General features: G+C 31.9%; 1 protein-coding gene across 1 annotated transcript in view; it reads right to left on the bottom strand.

Annotated features, from left to right (window-relative positions):
* Positions 1 to 20116, bottom strand: part of LOC133328021 (potassium channel subfamily T member 2) — a 49852-nt gene that overhangs the window by 7371 nt on the left and 22365 nt on the right. Inside the window, exons 7-12 of the mRNA XM_061536571.1 lie at positions 16132 to 16237; positions 15751 to 15966; positions 15452 to 15615; positions 14454 to 14565; positions 14177 to 14362; positions 13982 to 14113 (exon numbers count right to left, since the gene is read on the bottom strand). Coding sequence (XP_061392555.1) covers positions 13982 to 14113; positions 14177 to 14362; positions 14454 to 14565; positions 15452 to 15615; positions 15751 to 15966; positions 16132 to 16237 — 916 coding nt within the window. The remainder of the gene's footprint in view (positions 1 to 13981; positions 14114 to 14176; positions 14363 to 14453; positions 14566 to 15451; positions 15616 to 15750; positions 15967 to 16131; positions 16238 to 20116) is intronic.

Genomic DNA, 20116 nt, shown 5'->3' with positions numbered 1-20116 from the left:
AAATAATGGAGAAATGAACAAAATATTATGAGAAGAGATTCGATTTTTGAGTTCTTTTTTATTTCATAAGATATTGGTTTCGAGAAAAACGTTAGTGAACTGGATTGAATGAAAGCAATTAGACTAAACGAGTGCTAATGAGAAGAACTAAACTAAGCAACTATTTGTAATTTTTACTAAAAGTGTAAAAGAACTGTCAACATTTTAAAAAACATAACAAGGAATAAAACGTGCAAAAAAGTGAATATACAAAGAAATTAATAAATTAGCTACTTATAAAAAGCATGAAAATTGACAGTGAAAATATACAACTTTGATAAAGCAGTGTGGCAAAATACTATCCTGAAGGTTCACTGAGAAATCTATATAAATATGAATAAGGGTGAAGTTGGTCGAATGTCAAGGATAGGTCTTGAAAAATATTCTTTAAAAATCCCGGCCTTGGATAAGCCTTGAAACATTATTCTTTAAAAAATCCACGCCTTGTATAGGCCTTGAAAACTCTTCTTTAAAAAATGCACGCCTTGTATAGACGTTGAAAAAATATTCTTTAAAAATTATATTTCAATTTCTATTTGGCCTAATTCGATCTCATTAACTTTCGAATAATGTAATTCACATGAAATTAAAATCATTTTCGATTTATGCAATTTTACCCACAATATATTCACGGACACACACACACATACATTTTTCATACACATACATAACCTAGTTTTTGTATCACATAAAATCAATTTGTCGGCTAAAAATATTGCCAAAAAAATTTCCAACTCAAATTTGAGAGTTCATAAATTATGAATAGATTATAATAAGCCAAAATATGTATGTGTTTGTATGTATGTCTGTGTATGTGTGTGTGATACATTAACCATACGACAAATGAGGCCATTAAAATGCATTCGATTGACAGTATAGATATCTGTGAAATTTCCGAACAATATAATTTCATTAAAATTGATTGAAGATAGGCACACCGACAGACAGACTGGTAGGCAGTCGAGTAGGCACCAAATTTCCATTCGACCATCAAAAGTTAATTTATTATTAATTTTAAAATTAAATATTCCGATAAATAAAATAGACGTGGTTGTTTCTAATAAAGATAGCAATAGAAATAATTAATTGAAATGCTCAATAAATTCTGCAACCGATTCCAAATTTTGTAAATAGATTTAAAAGAAACTTTTCACACGCGATTAGGCACCTATTGATTATTTATAAGCTATGTTATATCTGAGCTATGATAAGTCTATGTAAGCTATGCTATATCTAACTCTGAACCGATTTCAAGGGAACTTGCAGAGATTGATTTATATTAATTTCAGTACGTTGTGTTAATCGACCTAGCTATGGGTATTTAATGCACAATTTACTTTAAATCGGACGAAAGTATATATAGGATATAGCTCCTCCTGAACCGATTAAAAAAACACTTGACACACGAAAGGTTATAGTAACTTCAGTACATTGTACAAAATTGTGCACCGGTCGGCCAAATGTGTCATTAGTGAACAATTTATATGGGAGCTATATCTAAATCTGAACATATTTTCACGAAACTTAGCACACATCATTGTCGTCCTAAATCAGTACCCTATGTCAAATTTCGTGCAAATCGAAAGATATATAGGGACTTTGGTGCACCATTTACATTAAATCGGACGAACATATATATGGGAGCTATATGTAAATCTGGACCGATTTTCATGAAACGTGGCAGACATCACTCTAGGCTCAATTCAGTACGCTATGCCAAATTTCGTGCAAATCGAAAGATATATAGGGACTTCAGTGCACCATTTACCGTAAATCGGACGAATATATATATATGGGAGCTATATCTTAATCTGAACCGATTATCACGAAACTTAATACACATCACTCTAGACCTTATTCAGTACGTTATGCCAAATTTCGTGCAAATCGAAAGATATACAGAGACTTTGGTGCACCATTTACATAAAATCGGTCGAAACTATATATGGGAACTATATCTAAATCTGGACCGATTTTCACGAAACTTGGCAGACATCACTCTAGGCTCAATTCAGTACGTTATGCCAAATTTCGTGCAAATCAAAAGATATATAGGGACTTTGGTGCCTCATTTACCTTAAATCGGACGAAAATATATATGGGAGCTATATATAAATCTGAACCGATTTTCTAGAATTTCAATAGGGTTCGTCCTTGGGCCAAATAAGTGACTTGAGCCAAATTTCATCCAAATAGGATCATAAATGCGACCTGTACTTTGTTTACAATATAACATCTACAGACGGATGGACATTAATGCAATTTGTTGAAAAGAGAGCTGGGAAATTTTTATGAAAAAATTGTAAATATTTTTTGAATTTTTGGTTCTGAATTGAGGTTTATATATTGGGTATATATATTATATATCCCACTTTCCCCCGTATTAAATGAGTTATTAAAAATTTTTGGAAAAGGGGACCGAAAAGACCCCTTCAGAGAGTCAACTGAGGGTTAATGTATTAGACTCGCAGTTATACCTGGAATATTACCAAAAAGCATATAGCTAAAATGAAAGGATTTCGAGAAATCTTTATCCTAACATTGTCAAATGTCTTGGAAATGGGAAATGTTGCCTCGACATTTTAGTTTACCTCCCGACAAAATGCCGATATATGTGTCTCCTTTGGCCTTCTATCATAATTTTTTTCGATAATTATTGTTTTCGATATTATTGTCTATAATTATAATAGATCGCCTTTAATCCTTTAAAACTATTACAAATTACAAGCTCGCATTAAATATTCGTAATTATAACTAATTTATTTTTTTACGTCCACTGTCTTCCACATTTATGCTAATGTTATTATCTACATTGCCCACTATTAAATATTCTAAATTGAAATTCATGCCATAAACTCTAAAATTCTATATGACTACATATTATGCAATTAAAAACTAGTTTAAAATTTACGAAAAAAAACACTTTAAATTTAAATAAATTAAATTATAAAAATTATAATTTACTAAAATGGATTTTTTGCTCTGTAGAAAAAAAATCTGAATTTTAAATAAAAACATAAAAAATATCCCAAATAAAATTAAATATGAAGAGTATACCTAATATATGTGTAACAGTATGTATGCCTGTGTAAGTGTGTGATTGTGTGTGTACATGTTTCTTTGTAAATCAATTACAATGTTCTTCCATTACAATTTGACACATTGATGTTGACAATGAAGGTTCAACAACAAAAAAATAAAATAGCGAATGACAACAAACACAACAGAATTAAACAAAAGAAGACACTGAAAATTGCAACTGCAACAACAAAAAATATATAAATATTTATTTTTAAAGTTTGCAAGCAATGGAAAATTTAAAGACCATCGAATATTGTGATTTTCGGCAGTTGTCATTGGAGATTGGCTGCACAAACCGTCGATTTACTTAACACTATCGAAAGTTTGTAAATAAAAACCGTGAAACAGATATGAAAATAAAATCACAACCCAAGAAACATACACATTCTCATGACGCAAATTAAAAGAAATTAAAAATAGACATAAAAATCGTTGTCGCCACAGTACACAAATTGGTTATCCCTTCAAATTTTGGAGATATGGTCACACAAATTTGCCCAACTCGATTTTATATATTAAAGCGATTTTATATAAGAAATCCACGCCTTGTTTAGGTCGTTGAAAAAAATCCTGATTCGTGAGCTAAAAAATATCCAGGCCTCTACTAAAAATATTTGTTTTTAGTCTAGTTGGGTTTTTTAAGTTTACCTTTCATTTGTTTGTTTTGTTGTTTTTAAAAACAAAAGAAATTTAAACTATCTAGTTGTTAAAAGTTAAAATCCACGTCTAGCGACCTTTTTTTTAGTCCTTGAAATCAATCACAGAAAATTATATCTAACCAGTAAGGAAAGTAGTAAAGTCGGACTGGGCCGACTATATGATACTCTTCACCACTTTGGGTATATTGTACATATGTATCCAATATATACAATTGTATGTCAATGTTCCTTCATGTCTTCCGGCAACCTATGATAAATTTAATTTCATTCGGGCAGATTTAGAGTAGTCTGCGTACCATGGGATACATTTATGGAAAACGAAATTAATACACGCTATTCGGAACGCGGCACTGTTAAAAATTTAATTTCAATCAGACACCCATTCGAAATACATATGGGAGCTATGGCTGCATCTGCACCAATTTCAACGAAACCCAATGACGTCATTCAAGTTGTGCATAATTTTGTGTAAATCGGACACCATTAGGAGTTTCGTGCACTATTTATGTAACATCTGATGAATATATATGAGCTATATCTGAACATATACGGATCTTCACGAAACTTCATTCTACTCTTAATTCAGTACGCTCTGCAAAATTTCGTGCAAATTGAAAGATATATAGGTACTTTCATGCAGCATTTACCTTACATCGGATGAAAATATATATGGGTGCTATATCTAAATCTGTTCCGATTTTCACAACTTAGCACACATCATTCTAGGCTTAATTCAGTACGTTATGCCAATTTTCGTGCAAATCGAAAGATATTTAGGGACTTTGGTGCACCATTTACCTTAAATCGGACGAGAATATATATGGGAGCTATATCTAAATCTGAACCGATTTTTTCAAATTTCAATAGGGTTCGTCATTGGGCCAAATAAGTGACCTATGCCAAATTTCATCCAATTCGGATCATAAATGCAATTTACAATTTACATTTTAACATGGACAGACATACAAACAGACGGACGGATATGCATAAATCAACTTAAAAAGTGATTCCATCCATATTCTCAAAAGGAACCATGTGTCTATCTCGTTTCCTTTTGCCTGTTACAAACATATGCACAAAGACATAATACCCTGTACCACAGTGTGGTGAAGGGTATAAAAAGTGTACAAATTATAGCGCTTGACTTTGTTGCAGTTTTTTTTTCTTATCTCACCCTGTACAATTCGATCAGAGAAAATATTATCTAAAAATCCACTTTGGGTCCATGAAAACAATATTTGTTCAAAATCCATGTTCAAACTCGCGCTTAGTGCTCTATGGGTTATTGAAAAATATTTTTTAACTCTTGAATAAAATTCTTTAAAAATAAAAAAAAAAAAATATTTTGAAGAAAAAAACACAGTCCTGAGGCCTGTGAATTTTTTCTATAGAAAATAGACAGTCATGGAGCCTTTGAATTTTCTTGAATTTTTTTTTTTAAATTTTATTCTATAGAAAAAAAGACAGTCCTGAGGCCTGTGATTTTTTTCTATAGAATAATAGACAGTCCTGAGACCTGTGATTTTTTTATATACAGAAAAAAGACAGTCCTTAGGCCTGTGAATTTTTTCCATAGAAAAAAAGAAAATCATGAGGCCTATGAATTTTAGAAAAAATACAGTCCTGGGCGTGTGATTTTTTTACTATAGAAAAAAGACTTTGAATTTTCTTGAATTTATTTTTTTAAATTTTATTCTATAGAAAAATGGACAGTTTGCCTGTTTGCCTGAATTTTTTCTATAGAATAATAGACAGTCCTGAGACCTGTGATTTTTTTTATATAGAAAAAAGACAGTCCTTAGGCCTGTGAATTTTTTCCATAGAAAAAAAGAAAATCATGAGGCCTATGAATTTTAGAAAAAATACAGTTCTGGGGCCTGTGATTTTTTTACTATAGAAAAAAGACAGTCCAGAGGCCTGTGAATATTTCTGTAGAATATTTTTTAAATGCAAAAATACCCTAATATTTTTTTAAAAGACAGTCCTGACACCCTTTTCTATAGATAATCCTGAGGCCTGTAATTTTCTGTAAAGAAGTTCTTTGGCCCTAATCTTTTTTAAGAGACAGTCCTGAGGCCCTTTGAATTTTTTCTATAGAAAAAAGCCCTGAGGCCTGTGATTTTTTTCTATAAAAGGCATTATTTAGAAACAAATGCAGTCCTGAGGCCTGCGTATTTTCTTTCTAAAGAAAAAAGTCTGTCCAGGAATTTGGGAATTCATTTCGTTAAAGGCCAATTGACCATAAACTATTGGTCACTAAAAATGTTCATTAAAAATCCAAATCAATTGGTCTTCAAAAAAATATATTTTTTTTTACATCCACGCTTAGGGAACTATTGATACTATTTTATTTTTAAAATATATACCTTCAAAGATTCATTGGTCGTTAAAAATATTTTGTTTAATATTCTAAATATATTAATCGTGTGTGTTTGTGTGACAATATTTCTAGGTTTTCAATTTGTTTCTGATTTCGAAACATGGTGGCCTTTTAAAATACAAAAAGTGCATTTGCAAATCACAACAACAACAAAAAACATTAAAATGATTTATTAATTTGTAATTTTTTTTCTTTACGATGTTTTTTTTTATTGAATTATTACAACAAAAATAATTTATGAATAACAACAACATTTACGATTTAATTTGTTTCGAACAACAACAAAAACACGCACGCACACATACATAACAAGTGAATAACGTGTAATGCAAACAAGTAGAACACAAATAAATAATTGAATAATGATTGAATTGGAGATGGAGATACACCAATTGAGAGAGAAAGAGAGAGGTAGATTTCGACACAGAGTGAATGATGGATGGATGACAAAACCCTTTTTGTTAAGAGTTTCACACACATATACAACAACAAAACAAAAAAATAGAATCAAGGGCAAAGGACTCACTGCGTGCGTGTGCGTAATTATCAGTTCAAGTCCAATACAATGATGTCGTTTTTTCGTTTTTAATTTTTTTTCAATTTCACTTGGTGTATGTATTTATGGGGTTTTTATTTTGAGTGTGTATGTTTTGTGTGTGTGTGTTTATTTTTCAAGTATCTTGTAATAATTGTTTCGCGCTCTCTGTACGAATATTTTGCATTTAAATGCAAATACGCTTGACATTTAATTAGCCAGCCAGTCAACCAGTTCTGGCTTTGAGTAGTAAGAACTTTTCGAGAGCTCGCAATTAAATTGTGGTCATGAAGGTGAAGTGTTGACAGTGTAAATGTGTGGGTGCGTGTGTGTGAATTTTCGTTTATGTTACAGTGTTTGGTGTTGTTGTTGTCGTCTGTATTTTATAGTGTGTAGTGTGTAGTATGTTGTATTTGATGTTGAAGTGGGTTTCAATTGTAAATTGACTTAATAAGTAATGCTTCTCTTTCTCCAATAATGTCAACAACAAAAACAAAGAAAGTGGGGGTCCTATGACTGGGTATGACATATGATTATGCGTATATGTGTGTGTGTGTAACAAAGGTAAGTCAACGATTTAATTTAAAATGAAATTAATTAAAAATAATATTGTTTTGAAATGGACATGGCGCCCAACTTGCAGCATTGTAGTTATATTTGAGATTTATTAATAACATTTCAAAAAAAAAATTCCTGGAAACTTTAGATTATATCAGGTGAGGATACACATAGTAAATCTGATATATAAGTAAAAATTCTGATTTTGCAATTCTAATAAAATTACATTATATTGGAAAAAATTTAAATTCAATTTGAAGTCTCATCGATGATTAGCAAAAATGTCCAATATTCTTTTTATCTAAAAACAATAAATTTCTTAACCAAAACTGTCACTCAGTATTTATATAACTTCATCCTGATGGGTGGCTGATGGTCTTTGAGGAAACCAAAAAAGGAAAAAAAAGAAAAACCTTAACTTTCATCTGTCTAATTCAAGACTGCCTGTCACACAAAGTTAAACTAGCTGCTGGTTGTTTGATGATTTAATGTAGTTGTACTGGTTTTGTTGTTGTTGCTCCTGCTGCTCTTGTTTGTTTGGTATTGTACTTGAATATTTAATTGCAGTTTTGGGACAAGAATCATGAATAGAAGAAGTTCAAGTCAAGTCAAATGGATGAATGAATGCCAAACCCGAGTAACGATGGACACGAAAGGGGTCGAGATAGAGAAATAGACACAGGGTGAATGTAAAAAAAATAATATTTGCAAAAAAAAAAAAAAAAAAACAAAAAACAAAAAAACAACAACAAAATTAAATAAGAAAGGCAATTGCATAAATATTGACTATGTATGTACAGAAGGGAGTTGTAAGAGTTAAAGTTGTTGTAATAGAAGTATATATTGCAAAAAAGTGTAGGAATTCAAAAATGTATAAAAAGAAATTGTAAAAAGGAAGTTATAAAAAAGAGTAGGGTAGTAAGAAAACATTGTAGAAAAAGATTAAAAAGTGTGTAAATTCATTTAGGTTTCAAGTAAAGAAAAAATCTTCCTAAGGAGTCCATAGAATCGATTATGCACTGAAAAAATACCTATAAAATCAAGCGCTTTTATAGCCTGTGATTTTTTTTTTCATTAAAAACGATGATCCTTTATTCGTTGTTTTTATATAAAAAATATATATTCCTGCGGCGTGAAATTTTTGTCCTATAGAAAAACACAACAGGACCTTAGGTCCCTGACTTGTTTCTCATGGGGTCTAAGAGTTTTTTCTATAGAAAAAAAGGAAAGAAAAAAAAAACACCAGAGGTGTTTCCATGTTGTCGTCAGACAAAATGCTGTTTTCAATTTTTTCTATAGAAGGAGACAGTCCTAAAAAATTGTTTACTTATGAACAAAGATCACAGTTCTGAGGCTGTGCTTTTTTTAGAAAAAATCCTACAGTCCTGAGATTCTTTTTAAAGAAAAGAGCCCAAAGTCCAATAATTTTGATTTTTTTTAGAAAATATCCTAAGGTGTATTTGTGAATTTTTTATATAGAAGAAAGTCCACAGTCCTGAGACCTATGACTTTTTTCTACAGAAAAAAATACAGTCCTCAGGACTGTGAATTTTCTTCTATAGAAAAAAAGACTGTCCTGAGGCATGTGAATTTTTTCTATAGAAAAATACAGATTGGGATCTGTGAATTTTTTTCTATAAAAAAATACGGTTCTGAGTCCCGCGAATTTTTTTCTATAGAAAAAATACATTTCTGAGTCCTGCAAATTTTTTTCTATAGAAAAAGCAGCACTGAGGCCTATGAATTTTTTTCTATAGAAAAACGACAGTCCTGGGGCCTGTGATTTTTTCTATAGAAAAATACATTACTGTGCGCATTTTTTATAGAAAATATGCAGTCCTGAGTCCTATGCATTTTTTTCTATAGAAAAATACATTCCTGTGGCCTGCGCATTTTTTATAGAAAAAAGACAGTCCTAAGGCCTGCGAATTTTTTCTATAGAGACTTGTCAATTTTTCAAAATAAAAAGACATTCCAGAGGCCTCTGAATTTTTTCTATAGAAAAAAGACAGTCCTGAGACCAGTGAATGTTTTCTATAGAAAAAGGCAGTCCTGTGGCCTGTGATTTTTTTTACTATTGAAAAAAAAAACAGTTCTAAGGCATGCGATTTGCTTATATAGAAATTGTGTGTATATTTTTTTATAGAAAAAAAGTTCTGAGAACCGTGATTTTTTTATAAAAAAGACAGAACTGAGGTTTGTGAATTTTTTTCTATAGAAAAATACATTCCTGTGTCCAGCGCATTTTTTATAGAAAAAAGACAGTTCTAAGGCCTGCGAATTTTTTCTATAGAGACTTGTCAATTTTTCAAAATAAAAAGACATTCCAGAGGCCTCTGAATTTTTTCTATAGAAAAAAGACAGTCCTGAGACCAGTGAATTTTTTCTATAGAAAAAGGCAGTCCTGTGGCCTGTGATTTTTTTTTACTATTGAAAAAAAAAACAGTTCTAAGGCATGCGATTTGCCTATATAGAAATTGTGTGTACATTTTTTTATAGAAAAAAAGTTCTGAGAACCGTGATTTTTTTTATAAAAAAGACAGAACTGAGGTTTGTGAATTTTTTTCTATAGAAAAATACAGTTCTGATTCCTATGAATTTTTTTCTACAGAAAAAAATCAGTCCTAGGCCCGTGAATTTGTTTCTATAGAAAAAAGTCAGTCATGAGGCATGTTAATTTTTCTCTGTAGAAAAAAGTGCAGTTCTGGGGCCTATGATTTCTTCTATAGAAAGAAGACAGTACTGGGGTCTGTGGATTTTTTTTTTATAAAAATACATTCCTGAGGCCTGTGAATTTTCTATAGAAAAAAGACAGTCCTGAGCCATGTGATTTATTTCTAAAGAAAAAAGACATAGCTGAAGCCGGTGATTGTTTTTTCTTTAGAAAAAAAGTCAGCCCTGAGTCACAAGACTTCTATAGACAAAATACAGTTCTAAGGTCTACAATTTTTTTTTCTATAGACAGTCTTGAGACCTGTGATTTTTTATAGAAGAAAAGGCTTTGCGTAGGTCTGTGATTTTTTTCTATAGAGTCCTTGAGTCCTTTCTTTTATAAAAAAACTGTATTAAGGACTCTCCTTAGCAATAATATTGTCCTGTATCTGCATTTTTTTTGAAAAAATGTATGTGATTATTGAAGCCATTACTTATAACTTATTATTGTTTCCCTATATCTCTATTATTTCTAGGAAAAAATAAACCTTCAACGATTTAAAGACTCCTTAGGAGACGCAGACACACATTTTTCTTCCATAACTTATCATTCCTGGATATATGAAGTTTCATAAGCAATTAAAGCCAAAGATATTGTTTATTTGTAATTTAAAGATAAAGGAAGAAGAAGAAGAGTAGAAAAAGAGAAGCAAAACATTTCATAAGCCAACGTGGAGTGAAGTAGAGTGGAATGTACACTTCTTTGGTATTTTTACAGTTTACAAAAATGAATAAAAAAAACTTTCAATGTTCATGTTTACATTTTGTTTGCAGAAGAAAATAAATTGAATATTCTCTATTATTAAAATCCAATTGCAATGAGTAGTTTAATTTAATAATAAAAATATAGAGCCAATACAAGTAAATATGTAGGTGAGAAGACTTAATAAAACTATACTATAGGATTTTCTAACTAGGAGAAGGAATTAAAATCAATATCCTTGTACAGCTACAGAGTGGTATTAAATTATTATCTGCCGTCTATTGAATTTCGTTTTATATAACAAAAAAGTTTATGGAGGAATTTTATTTGAGAAGAAAAAACTATTGAGATATTGTCTGTTCTAATTGTTGGAACTAAAACTGAAACTAAAACTACATTGTTGTAGCAGTTGATCAATTAAATTGTTTTCTCTGTTGTCTGTTCTTGTTTTTATTTTGTATGACAGGATATATATTTTCCTAGAAGTTCAGTATGCATGTACGTATGAAGGTAACTTGGATAACCATAAAATGCAAGGACATAGAAAAAGTATTTTTTATTGACGAAGAAAAAAGGAAGAACCAAGATAAATAGAGAAGAAAATTATAACAATGTTGTTTATAATATAAAACGATAAGATAACAGATTGTATAATTGATGTTTAAAGAGAAAAAATAACGAAATTTAAGAAAATAAAGGATAAACAGTATTAAATAATCTTGTTGGAAAAGTTGATAAAAAAATGTAAAAATAAATACACGTAGGAATATCTAAAATGTAGCTAAAGGTTTAAGAACTGTAATATTGAGATATGTGATCTAGACCATAATGTGCTGGAAAATCATTAAATATGTAGAAGAAAAATCCTATAACATATCTATAAGATCTTGGTCTGGCCTCAGTTTCCATAGAAAATGTTCATGTCTCTATTTTTTCGGTTGCCGACAGATTTTTATAAAAACTTCAGAATTGAGCATTTCCTATAGAATAAATACCGCGGATCGTAACAGCCCGTTTTATCTATCTATTCTATAGGAAGATAAGAGGACCTCAGGGCTGTATTTTTAATCGTAAAAAATCACAAGACCTCTGAACTGGGTCTAGAAAAAAATCACAGGACCAAAATCGTATACCCCTGGACTTTTTTTTATAAAAAATACAAAGGACTAACATGTTTCTATAGAAAAAGAAACTAGCAGAACTCTTACTGACATGTTTATAAAAAAACCACACGCATAAGGGAAGCCTTCATAGAACCGAGTTTTTCTATATAAAAAAAAAAACAACACAGCACTGTGGACTGCCTAGAAAAATTGAAAGTCTTAGAACGGAAGTTTACAGAATAGTGATAAAACTATAGAACTGCTTTTTTATAGAAAAAAATCACAGGACGCAGAACCGGGTGCTTTTTTCTACAGAAAAAAATTACACCCATTATAGGTCAATGCGCTGATTTCTACAGAAAAAATTCACAGGAGTCAGGACAGAAAAAATTCACAGGAAGTCATTTTTTCTATAGAAAAAAAATTACTGACCTAAGGACTGCCTTTTTTCTATAGAAAAAAAAACACAGGCCTCAGAACTGACTGAAAAAATTCACAGGCTTAAGGACTATCGTTCCTATTGGTCATTGAAAAATATTCTTCAAAAAATTCACAGACCACAGGACTGTCTTTTTTTCTATAGAAAAAAATTCACAGACCACAGGACTGTCTTTTTTTCTATAGAAAAAAATTCACAGACCACAGGACTGTCTTTTTTTCTATAGAAAAAAATTCACAGACCAGAGGACAGTCTTTTTTTCTATAGAAAAAAAATCACAGACCACAGACTGTCTTTTTTTCTATAGAAAAAAATTCACAGACTACAGGACTATCTTTTTTTCTATAGAAAAAAATTCACACAGACCACAGGACTGTCTTTTTTTCTATAGAAAAAAAAATCACACAGACCACAGGACTGTCATTTTTTTCTATAGAAAAAAAAATTCACAGACCATGACTCGGTGTTTTTTCTATTGAAAAAATTTACAGGCCTCAATACAATATTAAATATTTGTCTTTGGAGAAGTTATACGTTATCCGGAGAAGTTATCCTATAGTGGCCTTTTGGTCCTTTAAAGTATATTCTTTTAAAACCTAAGGTTAGTGGTCTATATGACCTTGAAAAAATATTTTTCTTTTAAAATTCAAGCTTAGTGGTCTTTGCTTAAAATATATTATTTAAAAATATACTATTATTAGTTTTATGGCCCTTAAAAAAAGTTATTTTAAATATAAGCTTATTGGTCCGTAAGTGCTTGAAAAAATATGGAACATATCTGGTCCTAACTGTATATTGGTCCTTGAATATTTTATATATATTTTAAAAGTATAGGCTTAGCCGTTTCGATGTCCCTGAAGAAAATATGTATTGGACTTTGAAAAATATGGGCCAAAATCTACACTACGTGATCCGTTGGTTAAAAAATATATTATATAAAAAATGTTTTAATAAAATATTAAGTAAAATTAGTGTTAATAAAAATAAGAAAAGCATGCATAAAAAATCTCGGTTTAATTGAAAGAAAAACAAAACCAAAATAAATAATTTTTATAAAAATTCCAATTAAAATGAATGAGTTCTAAAACATGTCCTTACATTTTACTTACAATTCAGAACTAGACGATGTAGATTTAGATAAAACTACTTAGAGATTGAGAGAAAAATAAGGTGGAATTATTAAAACCAGAGTGGACAAACTCTAACAAACTATTTCATTACTTTACGTTACGTTTGCCACTAATTAGATAATTTCGAAAATATACAATCCTAGTTTATTATGTGGCTATGCGGATTATGTTAAGGCATTTGAAGTGAGCAAGATAGTATAAAAAGGAGAGAGAGCAAGAGAGAGAAAAAAATAAAATTCTAATAACAAAGTAGGTGTCGATTAATTTGGCGAGATAGAGAGAGAGAGAAAAAACGAAAGTTTTGTAGTATGTATGTTCTGGGTGTATGTGTGTGAGTTTGATCCAAAAACAAGTTAGTAGTGATGGTGACTAATTTTGCTAGTACTGTTGTTTAAGTTACGTATTAGTAAGTCTTTAGTGTGTGTATGTGTGTGAGAGAGTGTTTTGCAGTATGTATGTATAATTTTTGTGGATGTATGTGTGTATGTGAGAGTGAGAGAGTGTGTTGAAGAGACACAAACTAATAGTGTGACTCGCACATCATAACATCTTTAAACTTGGACTCACCGATGGTCGCAGGCGCACACAGTGCTTTCCGAAAGCTGAAAATGGTCCCCATTTGTCTACAGGTGAATTACTCACATGTGTTGCTTCCGTATTGGAAGTGTCCTGAGTACGATAGATGCCAATGGGTATTTCACACGTGGTCGAACATAATTTCTGATACAGACGGCCATAGGTGCGTATCCACATGTCCTCTTTGGTGATGCGCATCTGTAACGAAGGAGACACATTAGTAAATTGCGTGGCTCCCTTGTGGGTTCTGTTAAAACCTACCGATGTCAAAAACCCACTGCCCGGTGCCTGATCAATGCCGAGCAGCAAACGCACGAATGTTATAACATAATCTTTAACAAAGGCCTGATAGAGTAACGTATCCAACATGGAGGCACTGAAAACGGCACCAGCCGCAAATGGCAAACGGAACATGTACGATATGTGGGAGCCGCGTTCTTTTTCACGCTATGGGGAGTCGGGAGAGAGAGGGGAAAGTGAAAAATAAATAAATATGTTATTCATATGATGTGTCCTGACAAGGGCGGGGCAGTCTTACCTTTTCCATTTTACTTAAATGTAAAGCATATTTGTCATGGGCTCTAAATTGCATGAAACGCATATTGGAACTTTGCGACAGCTCTGTAATACTTTTGATGCTGGGAAAGAATCTATGAAGAGACATACAGAAATACTAGAAATTGTTGAAGGTTCTGAAAAAAATTTGACTACAGGACAAAGCTTTTTTCTATAGAAAAAAAAATTATCAGAGACCAGGACTGAGTTCTTTTACTATAGAAAAAAATTCTCAGACCCCTAGACTGAGTTTTTTCTTATAGAAAAAAATTCTGAGACACCTGGACTGGGTTTTTTTCTAAAGAAAAAGATTCTCAGACCCCTGGACTGAGTTTTTTCTAAAGAAAATAATTCTTCAGACCTCTAGGCTTAGTTTTTTATAGAAAACAATTCTTAAGACCCCTGGACTGAATTTTTTTCTATAGAAAAAAATCTCAAACCCCTGGACTGAATTTTTTCTATAGCAAAAAATTCTCAGACCAATGGACTGAGTTCTTTTCTATCTCAGAACCCAGGACTGAGTTTTTTCTGTAGAAAACAATTCTCAGACCCCAGGACTGAGTTTTTTCTATAGAAACAAATTCTCAAGCCCCTAGACTGATTTTTTTTGATTTACTGATTTTTCTATAGGAAAAAAATGTTCAGACCCCAGGACTGAGTTGTTTTTTCTATGGAAAATAATATTAAGACCCATAGAAAAAATATATCGAGGCAGATTTTTTCTCGTATAGCCTGTGAGCATTTTCATATAGGAGAAAAGCTGACAATTTATTTCCCATGGAAAAAAAACCAGTCCTGTGGTCTGAAAATTTTTTGTCTATGGGAAAAAGCCAATCCTGTGGCCTGTGATTTTTTCGATAGGAAAAACCAAGTCCTGTGGTCAGTGAATTTTCCCTATAGGAAAAAATACAGTCATTTGATCTGTGATGTTTCAATTTTTAAATGTTTGAATTAAAATATTGTTTTTTTTTTTAATTTTACTTGAACATAGTTTGAACGGCCACAATGGTATTACAATCCGACAGCGAATCTTCTTCGGCTGAATTTGACAGTTCCTTATTTACAACCACCACACTTTCGGCCAATGTTATGCCGGCCCTTAGCAAATCATCCAGGCAATCAATGGAGCCCAACATCCAATAAACCTTTAACGAAGTAGAAAATAAACCAAAAAAGATTTACATAAATTTAAATATCCTCCACATTATCCTTTATAAAAGGATATTATTTGAATTTTTTGGTTGTTTTCTTTTTGTTTTTGTTGTTATTTTAAAACTTACCAAAGGAAAATATGATAAAGCATCTAAAAATGCCACATCCGGTCGTCGTTCCAGCAACAAAATGATCGGATTCAATGAGGTCTTGGAACGGAAGTGAGCCCTCAGAGGGATAATGAAATTGTATATTCCATTTGAGGCATAATCGGCAGCCAAAATAATGGTTTTATTTTGCCATTGATACTCTTTGGCATTGCGATAGCTACAATGTTCACAGACCTGAGAGGGAGGAAAAGCAGCAGAGGGAAAATTAAAATCAATATTTCATAACAAGAAACCAACTATGCGCATATTTATGACAACATCGATATTTATCAGTCTATTTTTATGCATATTTAGATATTTAGCGAAAGGACCTTCAGCTGAAGGACAACAACGACTCACCTGTGCTAACTGCAAACAGCATAACGGTTTCTTCTCCTTGAGCAAATAACAAAGCGTAGGACTAACACCAATAAACGGTGATACCGGAGGAAATCCTTTAACGATGCTATAAAATGGTGAAACATACACAAAAGAGACGGAGAGAGAAAGAGATATGTATGTATGTGTGTTAGTTGTAGCCTGGAATAGAATATATCGAACACAAACGACAGAAGCTGTTTTTTTGTTTTTGTTTTCATAATCATCAATGTCATATAAAAATATTTTTTGATTTGGTTTAACGCTTTAATAAAAAACTGGAAACAACAGGAAACAGGAAAATATTTAAAACTTTTTTTATATAAAAACAAATTGGAACATCTAAGGGAGCGGAAATAGTAACTAAGGCCATAAATTTTTTTGAAATAACAATAAAGTTTTAATGGAAAACTACGTATTTGGTTTTAAAAATTAAAGCAAAAACTTAATTTTTCTGCGAACATTTAAAATAAATGTATAGCAAATAAATAATTTTTTTCTATAGAAAAAATTCTGTCCTGGTGTCAGAGAATTTCTTTCTATAGAAAAAACTTTTCTGGCGTGCATAGACTTTTTCTATAGAAAAAACTCTTTTTTCGTGTCCATAGATTTTTTTCTATAGAAAATAACTCTGTCCTGGGGTCCATAGTTTTTTTTCTACAGAAAACTAAACTCTGTGCTGGGGTCCATAGATTTTTTTCTACAGAAAACAAAACTCTGTCCTGGGGTCAGAGAATTTTCTTATAGAAAAAACTCTGTCCTGCGGTCATAGACAATAGAAAAAATGCCAGTCCTGTGGCCTGTGAATTTTTTTCTTCAGAAAAAAGCCAGTCCTGTGGTCTGTGAATTTTTTTCTATAGAAAAAAAGCCAGTCCTGTGGCCTGTGAATTTTTTTCTATAGAAAAAAAGCCAGTCCTGTGGCCTGTGAATTTTTTTCTATAGAAAAAAAGCCAGTCCTGTGGCCTGTGAATTTTTTTCTATAGAAAAAAAGCCAGTCCTGTGGCCTGTGAATTTTTTTCTATAGAAAAAAAACCAGTCCTGTGGCCTGTGAATTTTTTTCTATAGAAAAAAAACCAGTCCTGTGGCCTGTGAATTTTTTTCTATAGAAAAAAAACCAGTCCTGTGGCCTGTGAATTTTTTTTCTATAGAAAAAAAGCCAGTCCTGTGGCCTGTGAATTTTTTTCTATAGAAAAAAAGCCAGTCCTGTGGCCTGTGAATTTTTTTTCTATAGAAAAAAAGCCAGTCCTGTGGCCTGTGAATTTTTTTCTGTAGAAAAAAAGCCAGTCCTGTGGCCTGTGAATTTTTTTCTATAGAAAAAAGCCAGTCCTGTGGCCTGTGAATTTTTTTCTATAGAAAAAAAGCCAGTCCTGTGGCCTGTGAATTTTTTTCTATAGAAAAAAAGCCAGTCCTGTGGCCTGTGAATTTTTTCTATAGAAAAAAGCCTGTGATTTTTTTTCTATAGAAAAAAACCAGTCCTGTGGCCTGTGAATTTTTTTTCTATAGAAAAAAAGCCAGTCCTGTGGCCTGTGAATTTTTTTCTATAGAAAAAAAGCCAGTCCTGTGGCCTGTGAATTTTTTTCTATAGAAAAAAAGCCAGTCCTGTGGCCTGTGAATTTTTTTCTATAGAAAAAAAGCCAGTCCTGTGGCCTGTGAATTTTTTTCTATAGAAAAAAAGCCAGTCCTGTGGCCTGTGAATTTTTTTCTATAGAAAAAAAAGCCAGTCCTGTGGCCTGTGAATTTTTTTCTATAGAAAAAAAGCCAGTCCTGTGGCCTGTGAATTTTTTTCTATAGAAAAAAAGCCAGTCCTGTGGCCTGTGAATTTTTTTCTATAGAAAAAAGCCAGTCCTGTGGCCTGTGAATTTTTTTCTATAGAAAAAAAGCCAGTCCTGTGGCCTGTGAATTTTTTTCTATAGAAAAAAAGCCAGTCCTGTGGCCTGTGAATTTTTTTCTATAGAAAAAAGCCAGTCCTGTGGCCTGTGAATAGTAAAAAGCCAGTCATGTAGATTTGTTTTCTATAGAAAAAAAAAACAGTCCTGGGCCAGCGATTTTTTTCTATAAAAAAAAGCCAGTCCTGTGAATATTTTTTAAAAGGAATGATTGAGGTCATCTAATTAAAACATAAAGGTTTAGACCTATGTATTGTATATATTTAGGTGACCTTTGAAGGATATCTGTTAATAAAAGTCTTAATTCTGAAAATTCAATATAAAGGGGCGATTGTGGTGTAATGTAGCGTATGATTAACGTAATAATCATTGACGCCGATGTGGCGTAAATCATACGCCCCCTTGTCATGTTTTCACAACGATTTTTATATTCGTCAAATAAAATCAATAAAAAAAATATATATGTAACAATAAATAAATCAAAGCCAAAATCTCTACTTGAAGCGTATCAATAAAACCTAGTAAGCCGGAAACCAAAGAGCATTGACAAAAAATTCAGGAAACCAGAACAAAGAAGAAGAATGCAATTTAGCCAAACCAAAGAAAAAATCGGAAAGGAAAAACTCATACCTAGAGGTGTTGTGGCTGTGGTTGTGTTTATGTTTATGTGTGTCTTTGTCAGTTGTGTCTTTGGGGATGCACAATAACATTTTATTCATAGATTTTCTTCTTCGCCTTCAATAAAAAAATCGAAACAATAAAAAAGAAACAAAAATAGAAAATCAAAAAATTAAAAATTCAAACGTATACAAACAACAGCAATAAATAAATAAATCATCATGGAAGAATAGAAAGCAAACAAACAATCGGACAAACATGGATAAAATGGAATGTATCGATAAAGAATCACACATGGATTTGGAATGATTTGAACGAACGAACAAAACAACGAATTGTGAAGTTTGTTTGTTATTGTTTTCTTTTTAGTAAAAACAAACGAACGAGCGAGCGAGCGAACGAACGATATTTTTTTGTTTAATTTTTGTAGCTGGTGGGCTGGCGAACGTATAAACGAACAAACAAACGCATGAATTTTGAGGTTAGTTGTTTTATTTTTGATTAGTTTTCTATTGTTACTGATGTTGGTTTTGAATTGTATTGGGATTTTGGAGATATTTTTTGGCGTTTGGGTAGTTTTTGTGAAGCAGATGTTTGAGTGGTGGCGGTTAGTAGGTGTTGTGTAAATGACATGGGAGGCAGGCTTACATGAAATGATGACTACTTTCCAAGATCCATAGAACTTATAAGGTGTTCTGTAGACTTCCGTCTACAGAAACTTTCTATAGACAGAAGACTTCGGAAGGCCTTTTGGTCCAAGAGATATGTAATATATATGAGGTCCTCTAAAGCTAAGAGACCTGGAAGATATTCTATAGGTTGATGAGATCTCGGAACCTCTTCTATAAATAGAATACGTCAAGACATCTTCTACACAGCTTTTATAAATAGGATACCACATGAGGTTTCTATACACGGAAGATTTCAGGAGGTCTTCTAAGTATAGAAAACTTTAAGAAATGGTTAATATACTGAAGCTCGATGAGGGTCCCTGAAAATCTCCTGCCAACTTAGATCAAGAAAAAGTCAGATTTTAAGAAAACTTCGGCTCTGTCTTCTAAAGACATAAAGTCACTGGAGACCACATTTTGAGTTCTGGTGAATTTTTAGACACCAAAAAACTTCAAAACCTCTCCTACAGATAGAAGACCTCAGGACACTGATTATAGCAAAAAGAACTTGCACTGACGGTAGTCCATAGAAGGCTTAAGTATAAATAAGATTTCTGAAGAATAGAACACCAAAGAGGACATCTGATGCATCTGAAGACCTCATGAAATATTTATTACATCGAATGCTTAAGAGAGCCTCTAAAAATCTCTTGCTATCTTCTAAAGACACAAGACCTTAGGAGGTCTTTTATTTGTGAATTACCCAGATATAGAAGATCTCAAAATGTATTTTAACTGCAGATGAACTCGAGAAGATTTCTTAGACAGAAAAAATCTTTCATAAGTAGAAGT

This window comes from Musca vetustissima, unplaced genomic scaffold (assembly GCF_032173495.1).
Source record: "Musca vetustissima isolate MV318-11 ecotype Yass unplaced genomic scaffold, APGP_CSIRO_Mvet_v1 utg293, whole genome shotgun sequence".
In the NCBI taxonomy this organism is placed as follows: Eukaryota; Metazoa; Arthropoda; class Insecta; order Diptera; family Muscidae; genus Musca; species Musca vetustissima.
This window is presented reverse-complemented; position numbering and strand designations above follow the sequence as displayed.